The sequence below is a fragment of the Oryctolagus cuniculus genome, chromosome 9, assembly GCF_964237555.1.
Source record: "Oryctolagus cuniculus chromosome 9, mOryCun1.1, whole genome shotgun sequence".
Lineage (NCBI taxonomy): Eukaryota > Metazoa > Chordata > Mammalia > Lagomorpha > Leporidae > Oryctolagus > Oryctolagus cuniculus.
Window position 1 is genome coordinate 119110219 of NC_091440.1, and position 12467 is coordinate 119122685.

Consider the following 12467-nt stretch of genomic DNA (forward strand, 5'->3'; position numbering starts at 1 on the left):
ACCAGCACTCTGATAGGGAATGTGGGCATTGAAGGTGGTACCTTACCTCTGCACCACAACACCTGCCCCAGAAAAATTTATTCCTTCCCTTGTAGGACCTCTAGCTCATCTGCCTCCAACTTCAGTCTGGCTGGTTGACTTACGACCCACTCAGTAGGACAGGTACTATTTCCATTCATTCATTCTTTCATTCAACCATTCAAAAGGCATTTCTTGAATGCATTTATAAATTGTAGTACTAGATGACTGATATTATTTTTAAATATAATACCCTCAATAAGTACATATTGTTATTTTATCACTGACAAACTACGAATCACAGCAACGCACATGTTAGACCTAGTCCACACAGTGTCACAGCTTGTTCTCTATCATACGGAATGGAGGAAGCAATAGATGATCAACCACTTTTTTTTTCCTTTTGTGCTAATGTGATCCTCCACTGGCTTAGAACACCAAAAGTTGTGTGCTCTCTCTCAGGTCTGTCCAGCTCAGTGGAGAAAATGAGTACATCTGTTCACTAGTCAAATTTGCTCTTTGGAGAAAAAAACTGAAGTTATACAAATATTTGCCATTCCATTAACTTATGTAGTCTACAGACTAATGAACACAGAATGAATTTCTGCTTTTCTGGCTATTTGTCTTGCCATTAGCTAAAACATTATGACAGACTTCATCCGTGACCTAAACAAACCTGATCTATTTAAAAGGCCAGCAAATGCGAAGCTAGTGCTGGATCCCAGTGGAAGACTAATTTTTACAACTCCCAGCCTCTTCGCAGCAGGCCCCTTCTCTGCTTGGTTTCCATTTCGAAATCCTGAAATGAACGTACCGTCCTGACCTCCAGCCATCTGTTGGCAGCTGAGAGAAATAAGTAGGCAATGTTGTTTGTGTCCGTCAGTTCCAGCATACGTTGCTTAAATCTGGCTTCATGCCTGCAGAAAACAAAAGTATGATGATGTTAGCCACACAACACAAGAAGTAATAAAAACCAGTCACACTTGCTACTACGCTATTTACTCAACAAATAGTGACAAACTGATGGGCTGAAATGGACTCCTCCCTCGAAATAAAGAGCAGCTGCTACTGTTCTGCTGCATTCTTAGCAGAGAAGCCGGGGTCAAGTGTTTCTTTCCTTTCTCACATCCCTACTAGGAAAAGGAGTCTTCCTGACAACAAGGTCTATTAAATATTATTTCATAAATTTCCACATCATTATGGTAGCTATGAAAAGAAGCACGGCTAACATTGCAGTCACCTTTCAATCAGCAGCGTGAGTTGCACAGAAGTGCAATGTGCAGCAGACTTTACCTGATTTATATGACTTTTATTTTACTTTCCCAAGTGACAGAGTTAAGAACTGGGTGGGAGGTGCTGGAGGAGAATTGGGGAGGACAGGAAACTTCGCATAGGGCAGCGGCAAAGATATTCTTTTAAAATTCTCTTTTTGCTTGGTGTTTCTGACAACCAAAGATGGAAATTGGGGTGGCAAGAAATACAGGATAGAGAGCTTTGTAGATGTCAACTGCTCTTCTAAGATATCTATAGTCGAAAAGCTCCCAGTTTGTAAGGATGGTCACTGCACAAAAGGAACTCATGGTCCAAGGGGGTTCTAGGATACATACAATTTGAACACTAATCCCTGACAAATTAAGTTCATTCTTCATGTTCAACATCATCAGAATCAATTCTGTGTAACTTATTTTTAAGAGAAGCTGTTAGGCCGGCGCCGCGGCTCACTAGGCTAATCCTCCGCCTAGCGGCGCCGGCACACCGGGTTCTAGTCCCGGTCGGGGCGCCAGATTCTGTCCCGGTTGCCCCTCTTCCAGGCCAGCTCTCTGCTGTGGCCAGGGAGTGCAGTGGAGGATGGCCCAGGTGCTTGGGCCCTGCACCCCATGGGAGACCAGGAAAAGCACCTGGCTCCTGGCTCCTGCCATCGGATCAGCGCGGTGCGCCGGCCGCAGCGTGCCGGCCGCGGCGGCCATTGGAGGGTGAACCAACGGCAAAGGAAGACCTTTCTCTCTGTCTCTCTCTCTCACTGTCCACTCTGCCTGTCAAAAAAAAAAAAAAAAAAAGAGAGAAGCTGTTAATAAAAGCCTGTATATTTGAATATGTGGGTTACCATCTCACAGCAGCTCATGACAAATAGTGTCATTTTTTTTTCTAAATCCCCCAAAATAGTCTTCTTTCATTGCTTGATTACTACCCCCAGAATACCAGAAACAATGGAAACCTGGCTAATTTAATCAAGATAGCTAGTTTGAATATTGGGGAAATGCTGAATCAAAATATGGATTATTCTCTCCTTGTGGCCATGGTTTGTCTCATATAGACTCTGCCATCAATCAGTTATGCTTATAAGGAATGGCCAAGTTTCAGTGACAGACAAGAAGTGACTCCTAGTTGAAAAGACTGTTCCAATCCCCTCACATCTTCAAATAAAATTGCAAAACTTCAGGATAAACCATCCTTGAGTCAGAGAGTGAAGAAGTCCTAGGTAGGCTGTGCACATGGCCACTGAAGCAATCCATACCGGCCAGCATAAAGCAGATACTTGATATTTATCCAAGAAATGGGATCATTCCAATATTCCAAGTCAGAGAAATAATTTCTTCAGACAGCAGCAACATCTGATCATCTACAATTATCGAAGGATCAGCAGTCAGATCCAAATAATGATGTCACTTGGAAGTGTGCAGCCTTGGCCCAAATGCCACGCACATAGGACCTGTGCTGAGAGACAATGCTTTGGGGTGACACTAAGATATCCAAGGAGCTTGCTTCCCTCCAGATTCTTTTAGGGAAGAATATAGTGATTAACCAACAGGCAGGAAGGATCTGCTGGATTTCCTGAGACAGCAGACATGAACTGCGGTATGCACATGAAAGACTCATTCTTTCTGGACTCAGTAGGTAAAGGTTAAGGAGATGTTTATCCATAATTCAGAAACATTTACAAAGTATCAGCTACAAGTGAGATGTCATGCTAGACCCTGGGGCTATACGGAGGAACACGATGTAACCTCGTCACTTGAGGAGCCCACTGTCCGGGGAAGGAAGGAAGCTCTTTGTATTAACAAGCAAGGACGGCGTGGTGCAGCACAGGATTGAGTGCTAACGACCCTATGCATGCAGTGGCGCATGCACGTGAAGGCAGGGCATGGCTTTCAGTGACCCAGAGAAGTCAGTGGAAAAGGGAGAACGGAGCAGAGGGTGGGATGAGGATAGGGAGGATAGTCCGAGTGAGGTTTTAAGGGAGGAACTCAATTTTTCAAGTGACCCAAGTATTCTACGTAGTGGGAAAAACATGAGCAAATGCACAAAAGTGAGAAAGCCCAACATGTTTAGGGGGCTCGAGACAGACCCCTGTCCTTAGAGCACTCAGGTATGGGAGAGACTGGAGATGGGGCCAGCTGGACCACAGCCAATGGACGCCCACACACTGGATCCTGAAACAGTGCCTTGCCTGGACTCCTCTTTGCTCTCCCTTCCCTTTGGGATAGTCTTTCAGATAAGCTCTTAAAGGGTTTGTAAATGGAGCTGGCAATGATGTGGAGCAGCAGGGAGAGGGAGGGGTGAAATGCAGCGAACATTCTTTCTGTGTGTTTCTATTTGGCAAGAAACCTTGTGTTTTCCTAATGGAAACTTTGACACACTCAGTCTGTATCTTTTCATCCGCATCCAGCTCATCTTCTGAACATTCTTAGACCTTTATTCTGTCAGACAAAAAAATAAAAATAGGAAAGGTCACAGGAATCCCAGTCGAATTTAACTGTGAAGCTTTGTGGTCAACTACTTGAGGGAGTTCACGGCTTCATGTGAGTACACCATGAACCCTGGACGCGGGGAGGAAACGGAGTCTCATCAGTAAATATTAACTTTCCGAAAGGGCTCAGGGCTCTGGGGACTCTGGGTAGCTTGGAAGAAAGGAACAGATGGACGGAAAAGAACATGGTCTGAGCACAAGTACCAAATGTAAAGAGTCTAGAATTCTATCTATGACAGCAGGGCCATTCCCACAGTTTCAAGACTGTTTTTGATTTTAGGAAATGCTGCTATTTGGGGCCAGTGCTGTGGTATAGCGGGTAAAGCCGTTGCCTGCAGTGCCGGCATCCCCTATGGGCGCCGGTTTAGGTCCTGGATACTCCACTTCTGATCCAGCTCTTTGCTATGGCCTAGGAAAGCAGTAGAAGATGGCCCAAGTCCTTGGGCCCCTAAACCCATGTGGGAGACCTGGAAGAAGCTTCTGGCTCCTGGCTTCGGATCTGCACAACTCCAGCCATTGCAGCCAACTGGGGAGTGAACCAGCGGATGGAAAACCTCTCTCTCTCCTCTCCTCCTCTCTCTGTGTAACTCTGATTTTCAAAAAAATAGCTCTTTAAAAAATAAAGTGCTATTATTTATGGTATTTATGATAATTTACTTTACATATGAACTCTGGAAAAGCTACATCTGGATGCAAATAATTCTATTTGTTATTTTTATTTTTAAAATTTTTTTTATTTATTGGAAAGGCAGAGTTAGAGAGAGGCAGAGGCAGAGGCAGAGAGGTCATCAATCTGCTGGTTCACTCCCCAAATGGCTGAGCTTCTTCCATGTCTCCCACATCAGAGCAAGGACCCAAGGACTTGGGCCATCCTCGGCTGCTTTCCCACACACATTAGTGGGGAGCTGGATCGGAAGTGGAGCACCCAGGATTCAAACCGGTGCCCATATGAGATGCCAGTGCCACAGGCAGCAGCTTTACCAGCTGTGCCACAGCACCCACCCCATAGGTAGTTCTACATAGAAGCTGAGCCATCTTTTGTTTCTTCCAACTGTATGTCAAGCATTGGATCTTGATGTAGTATTTTTGTTCTTGTTACAGCTACTGATAATTTTCCTAACATAAAACTTGGAATAATAATGCAAAATTCTACCCATGTGTCCAGTGAAGAAGATAACTGGAAAATCTGAACCTTGACCCTGGGTTAATTTCCACTTTCAGCCTAAACCCTCATTCCCTTCAAGATGCTCTAGCAATTCTTATCCCTGTCATTCTGAGAGATGAGCTCATGTGGCCCTCCAAGGAGAAGACAGAGGCTGTTGGCTGTTGAATCCACCCACTGGCTGCTGCTCTACCTGCCAGCTTTTCTGAGTCCATTTGCGTCCTTCCCTTCCCTTCCCTACCCTTCATGGAGGAGCTGTGAATCAATTCCTCCTGATCAAGCTGCACTGGTCTCTCCACTTGGGCACTTGAATGCATCCCGGCTAGTCCTACACGAAAATCTGCTCCATGAATTGTCACATCCTGCCCCTATCTCCACTTCTTCCCTCAGTCTTTAGAAGTGTCTACCCCATTGCCCTCTTAAAAATGACAGTAAAAACATTGAGCCCTTTCCATGCTATTTGCATATTCCAATTTCTAGTTAATTCTTCAGTGCTCTGAATTCTGACCTCAGTCCTCTCCACTTTACCATTACTGCTCTTGCTAACATCACCAATTGCTTCATGGCAGTCATATCCAATGGACACTTTTAAGTCCTTTTCATTTAAGCTATTTTATGTTTCTACTACCAGTGATCATTCAATTTCTTCATAAAAGTGCTCATTTGTTTAGTTTCAATAATACCAGAATCCTGATTCTTTGCCTAGTTCTTAGATGGTTTATTTTCTCAACTGACTTGAATTCTTCTCCCTGGTGGGAATACAAGGTCTGCCCTGCTAAGTGGTAACATTTGTCACTATCACGTTATTATAATCTAATCTAGGGAGGAGGAAGACAAGCCTGAATTAAGGTCCATTCCAAAGATGTTGCCTACAGACAGACCCGTAGTCCTTCTCGCTCTGTGTTTGATCTAGGTAGAGATATTAAAGTGTTTGCTTACTAGAAGATATAATTCATATGACAGGATATCAAAAATGCCAGGTGACTACTTAAGGTCATCTGATAGTCACCAGGGAGACAAAATGCCCAGATGCTGGCCTCTCATACTTGTGTAAGAGTAGATACACAGCATGAGAGGAGGCCTCAGTGGATTTGATGTTTACCATGGCTAACTTCTCACTCATATGATTGTTGGGCTTTGTGGAGATCAACTTGCTAAAATAGTAATCAAAAGATCAAGGCTGCTAGGGCTTGAATCATCCTTCTGTCCAGGGCCTTGGTTTGGATTTGATAGCATCAGTCTGACCTACGTTATGGTTATCTAGGGTCAGGAGAAGGTCAAGAGGATTTTTAGTTGGAAGACTAAAGCCATGACAAGGTCCACAACAACCGTTCTCCTTTTCTGATGACGTTGGCTAGACAACAGACTTCCAACAGGCTTCCCAAATGAGGAGCACTGGAAGCATGGTACAGAAGGCGAAACAAAGCAGTCACAGAGATGTTAGCAGGAAGCAACAGGCTGAGTAGTTGAGCAGTTTTCAATTCATTCACAAAACATCTGAACATCCACTGTATGCCTGAGTCCATTTATGTTCTGAAGATAAAGGTAGGAGGTAGCTACCAGCTGCTAAGGAGCTCCCAGTCTTGTGAAGGAAGGCAAACACACAAGCCAATGATTCTGACACCATGTGTTAAGTCTAGAATACAGGTGACCCTGGAGATCTTAAGAAGGGCATCTCCACTGTGACATTCAAGGAAGACTTCTCACAGTGGGATGATAACCACGGACTGATATTTTAGCAATGATAAGCACTGGTTATCCAGATATAAAGGGGGATTTCGAGGGACTTGTAATACAACCTGTCTTACTCTGAAGCATAAACCTGAGTAGATCAACTTTCTTTAAATTGGGAGAACCTGGAAGATTGTGTTTTCCATGGGATCTTTTCTGTCTGCTTGCTCATAAAGTGCTGGTAATCTGAAAACTTTGTCCAAGCTCTTCTGAGTGTACCCTCTTTCCCTTGGCAACCAAATCCAGGCCCTTTAAGAAACTAATAATCCTAAGAGAATGACACCCAAACTTATCTTTTGCCTTGAGAGAAATCTTAGATATCAGATCCATATGCCCAACTGGGTCCCCAAAATTCCCAACTGTGTATCTCATCAGAACTTCCATCTGTTGATGACCAATCTCATCATATTCCTTCCCAGTAATCTGTATCTTCAACTTCCTAACTTGGAAAGCTGTGTTTACTCATGAAAGTCAGAAACCCAGAAAGAGTCATCTTTAGCTTCTCCCACCCTTCCTCCTGACTTCCCATTGGTCTTTAAATCTCATTGGTCTTACTTCCTAAATAATCCCAAAACTTGCATGTTTTCTCCAGGTCTTTAGTTCCTGCTTCAGCATTCATCTGTAGTCTCACCTGGATCACTGCACCTGCCTCTTGGCACATTCTTGCCTTTAGCCTCAACCCCTCCTAATTCAGCTATCAATGTACACTGAATTCCCTTGATCAGGACTCCAATCATGTCATTTTCCTGTAAAAAATTCCTCAGTGAATCCCTAACATATAAAAAATATAGTTCGACTTCTTTAAAGGAACTTATACCCATATCCCTTTTGTTCTGGCTCCTGTTGATGTTTTCAAGCTTTGTCCTGATAGCCACTTTCTTTGTACCTACCTTATATTCCAACAATACCATATTCTTTGGATTGCACTATAAAATGGCAATCTTCATGCTTCTGCGCATCTATGACTTCTACTTTGAATACTTAATCCTTTTCCTTCTCAACTCTTCTTCATTCAAGATCTGTTCTTCAATAATTATCTTCTGACTCCTTGTAGAGTTCATGCTACCCTGCTTTCTAATATTGTTGTTTCTTGTGATATATACATTAGAGGAAATAGCTCAGTACATTGCCATTTTTTCTGTGGAATTTTCTCTCCTACTAGGCTGTCGGCACCATAGAACAGAGTCCAGGCTAGCTAGGTAGTCAGTATATATTTCTTGAGCACTTACTTAGTGCCAGACATTTTCCCAGATACTGGTGACAAAATAGTGAGAAACAGTCTGCTCTTAAAGGGCCAATGGTCTCATTGGAAGGAGCAAGTAACAAACATGTAAGTAATATAAAAGAGATAAAAATACTCAGATGTAAATGCCACAAAAGAAGTCAATGGGCGACCTGGCAGGAAGGAGGGGGCGGATGAAGCCACCTTTAGCTGGAGTGGAAATAAGCAGCTTTCTCCTGTGTAGCCACAGCAGGCATGTATTCAATGCCCAAATAAGACTTTCCTAAATACATTATCTTGAAAAGATTTGTTGTGTTGAAAAAAGTAATCTTTAGTATCATATAGTTGTTAAGATTTCTGGTCATTATGCCTACTCCTAGAATATAAATTTTATCTTAATATGTACATTGAATGGCAACGGATAGCCTTGACATTCCTAAAAGAAAACAGGGAAAACATCCAGGTGCAGAGATGACAAATGCTTCATGATGACATTTACAAAGGTTTCTGTACAGATTCTGTATACATAATGTTCTAGGTAATTGTATCCTTATCTTTTATTCTCTGACTCAATTTTAAGTTTTTAAAATATGTTAAGTTAGAAAAACTTCCAATTATCAATACACACTTGCAATTATGATTACAGAAAGATATTCACACTTTAACTGGTTATTTTTCTAGATTAAATGAAATGTTCAGTAATACCACCTGTTTTTCTGTTCATACTTGAACAGGAAAACAGGGATACACAATTGCTTGCAGGGTAATAAAACACTCCTGATCTAAAGCTTAGGTTTTGACTCTGTTTACAAATATTAAAAAACAGATTAAATTCCAAAATAACTTTGCAGTAACTATTTATTTGGTTAGTATTACTATGTATACATTTACTTTAATTTGTTTATTGAGCACTTCTTCAATAGTCACTTTGTTTAACCCTTTACATGCATTAGCTCAATTAGTCAAATAATTTCAATGACGAAGATTGACTTTCCTATTTCACAGATGAGCACACTGAGGCTAGGGAATTTTAAAATATAATCTAAGTCATAGGGCTAGCACTTTTCCAAAATGTTGCTTCGTCTTCTTTTCCTCTTGTTGACATTTCAGATGGTTAGACTGAAACTTTGGTCATTTATGACCATGATTTTCTTGCTCCTAGTTTAGAACACAGGTACAGAGGGCATCCAAAAAACGGTAGCAATTGTCACTTATTTTCAGATAAATGTTTGTTGATGATGTAACTATCTAACCAGCAAAATGAAGGCACGTGTACTGACCGGAAGGCCCTGATGGTGGTGAGTCCTTCAGCCGTCTCTGAGAAGTGACAAAGCAGTGGAAGTTGGGTGCTGTCATCAAGTTCCTGGAGGTCCCTGGAGAGAGACGGGCAAAAATAAACTTCAACGCATACAGGTTCAAAGAGCACCAGGTTCATTCTAAATGAAGGTTGCTTTGCCATGGTGTATTGTAATGGCCTCTGTAACTACTTTCCCTTAGCACTCCGGTAACAAAATCTTTCCAAGCTTACAATCTAGAGAAGAAAAAGATGGGCATGTAAGGAATATAGGTTCAGCCTTGTGTAACTGCTAAACTTGCACAGGTGGGGAACCTTTTTTGTGCCAAAGACCACTTGGCTATTAGTAACATTATTCACTGGCCATACAAAATTATGAAATTAAAAATTAGCCTGCGGTTTCCTTGGCAGGGGAAGACCAAATGATGCCATGTGCCTTATACGTTCCATTGGTCAGAAATTCCCCACCCCTGTCAGCTAAAGTACACTGCTATAGGAACACAGAGAAATAAGCTATAAGTGTGTACATAGGAAATTGGTGGTATTATCTTTGAGCAAATAGAACTTAGACCAAAACTTAGGCATGATGAAGGCTCCGGTGAAATGGACCAAAAGATAAGAATTCTGGCTAATGGGTAACAATAACCCCACAAGTTCAATGTAGCTGGTGTCCAGAAACTTGTGGGAGTACTGTAGTGGGAAAAGGCCATTTAAAAGAACAGCCTTTTGGAGGTGGGACTGGCTGTAGAGGGCCCTTAATGGGCTGCGGGGGAAAAAATCACCGAAGACTAAAAGTTATCAGAGCTGTGCTCAGTCAGCATAACTTGAGAGATAAAGCAAAAGATGAAAGAGAACAGGTAAGCACCAGTTAGGATGATATAAGAAGCAATAGTTTTAAAATTCTGAATTACAGTGTAATGTTGTTGAGATCTGAAAGAGGAGATTGTGAGACAGTATACCAGAAACAGCTTTATAAACTACAAGGATTAATTTATCATCATAACAGGTCAGTGTCAGATACGCTTTGGTTGCTACTAGCCTGGCAGACTTGAAGGATAACTGTGCTGTGTCTCAGGGTGGGTACAGACAGAATGGGTAAATTTAGAAACAAGGTTATGAGTTTGACTTTGGCTTCAGTGATTATGAATCCCTGCCTTCAAGGAGCTTCCATTTACATTTTATTCCAAGGATCTGCATACATATGCCATCCTAAGTGAATGGAAATACCTGCATTTGATTCTTTTGATAAAGATGCATACTCATGACAACTTTTCTTTAAGCCCTATGAGCTACCATTTATAGAAGTGAAAGCTCTATCACGTTTCAAAGCATCCTTTTTTATTTTCTTTTTTTTTTCCCCTACACATCTCTAGTCTCTGGCCTTAAAAGAATTAGAGAAACAGAACTGCCATTTACCTGCCAGGGTCAATTGAACTGAAAAACTGTTACGTCATCTTCAGTAAGTATCTCAGGCCACTTTGAACTGCCTGCGTAGTTCCACAAGGCAAATGCAAAGTGTTTTCAACCTGGGGTTTCTAAAACAAATTCACTTATTTCAGAAGTTGCAGATGTTGAGCTTGGGGAGGGAAGGAAATAAGGAAACGGGAGAACGAACAGGAAGGAATGTGGAGTGTCTTGTTTTTAAACATCACATCAACTACTTGTAAGTCCAACACAAGCAACAGGTGGTTACTAGATTGAGGTTTGTGGTGAAGGAAAAAAAATGAGGAAGGAGGAACCTCTGTTTACAGAACTGTGTTTGGTGAAACCAAAAAGGTGAGAGCACAGCTTGATCTTGTATTCCTGTAAGGAGACACATATCGACAGATATTACAATTCCAAGGCATTTTTCTTGTAGCTAGATCCCCAATTAAATTCTCCTTGATGTATACAAAACTATCAGTTAAGCTGCCTGAGCTTTTTACCATGGGGTGTGCTGAAGGGCCTCAACATTAAAAAAGTTCCTCTTCTCTATCAGATTTAATAGTAGAATCATATCTGTTAACTTTCAGAGGACTTCAAACAAGACTGATGTACAATCCATTATCAACGTGAACTCTTCAAAAAACAATTCTCTCCTTCATATTTTACACACTACCAATACTCACAGCTTATTCTTGCTAATGAGCAGAATTCACAATTTCCAAATTGTAACAGACAAGGATATTTACCCAAGCATTGTCCTCAGTTTTTATCACTCAAGGGTAAATGAGTATGTGATGGATATAAGATACGACTGTTTGCTATTAGGGATGAGAAGGCAAGGGTAGGTTTGGAAATAGCCAGCAGTACTGAAATAACTTGGAATGTCTCTGCCTCTCTAGCCAGCAGCAATATCAGTAGTAATATAATAGACAAAAATGAAGAAGTTAATTGATGGGCAGCTTCTCCTTTTTGTTCTGAATTTGCAACAAGAAGAAGATGAAGACGAGGATAAAGAAACACTCCAGATTTAATACGGATCCTGACATTTACTGCTTCTTGGTCTTTTGGCTCAGATCAAATGTGAGTCCCTGACACTGGAAGGACTCTAATTCATAATCCTGAGGAAAATACAACCATACTGTAAAATTATGAAATGTTACATAATCAATTCAGAGATTCCTAATTGTAAGCCTTCCCTGTTCTTACATTCCCCTACTTTCCGCCATCTTCCCTACACTCCATTCATGTCTCTGAATCAACCCAGCATCTGTGTTCTAATTCTAGCACTGAATATGTACAGTAGGATTGTTTTACATGTTTTATTCTCCCAAGAGACTGTTAGCTTCTTGAGAACAGGTTCTTGTAGCATTGATCTTTTCATCTGTCATGTGGCTTAGCACATTATTTTGTAACACAATGCTTATTAAGCATTTGTTGAAATAAAGTGATTCTTGCAATGACATAAAACTTACTGTATTAGGTATAGGAGAGCTTCAAAGTTGAACTGAAAATTTCAAACTTGTATTAAATAACTCTTCAACATCTTAGCAAATGACACATTCAATATTAACAAACGAACCTAAAATTCATGTCTACCTTTTATTTATCTGCTTGGATAATTAAGGTCACACACAATATGGTCCAATCTGACACTTTGCAACTCTGAAAATTACAGCACTACTATCAGACATTCAAGATTATCTAACTGTGTAAAAATCACTCTGATTTAGCTATTCAATCATTTTTACTTCTATTAATATTTCACACAATGTATTTTAAGGAGCTATAGAAGTTTAACCCTTTTTTTTCTCACTTGTGGAATATATTAATATTTAATCAGTCACTTACTCTTTGGGACTATGTTTGA

The 12467-nt window shown here is 41.1% G+C and overlaps 1 protein-coding gene and 1 long non-coding RNA gene across 10 annotated transcripts in view; one reads left to right on the forward strand and one right to left on the reverse strand.

The window, feature by feature from the left end:
* Positions 1–12467, forward strand: part of LOC108176990 (uncharacterized) — a 102027-nt gene that overhangs the window by 51515 nt on the left and 38045 nt on the right. The gene's annotated exons all lie outside the window — the stretch shown is intronic.
* The window catches only part of ABCC9 (ATP binding cassette subfamily C member 9), a 151220-nt gene that overhangs the window by 25395 nt on the left and 113358 nt on the right, over positions 1–12467 (reverse strand). For all 8 annotated transcript variants that reach the window (XM_070048295.1, XM_070048296.1, XM_017343242.3 and 5 more), the window contains 2 exon segments: positions 9162–9254; positions 833–935 (listed from right to left, as the gene is read on the reverse strand). In XM_070048295.1, coding sequence (XP_069904396.1) covers positions 833–935; positions 9162–9254 — 196 coding nt within the window.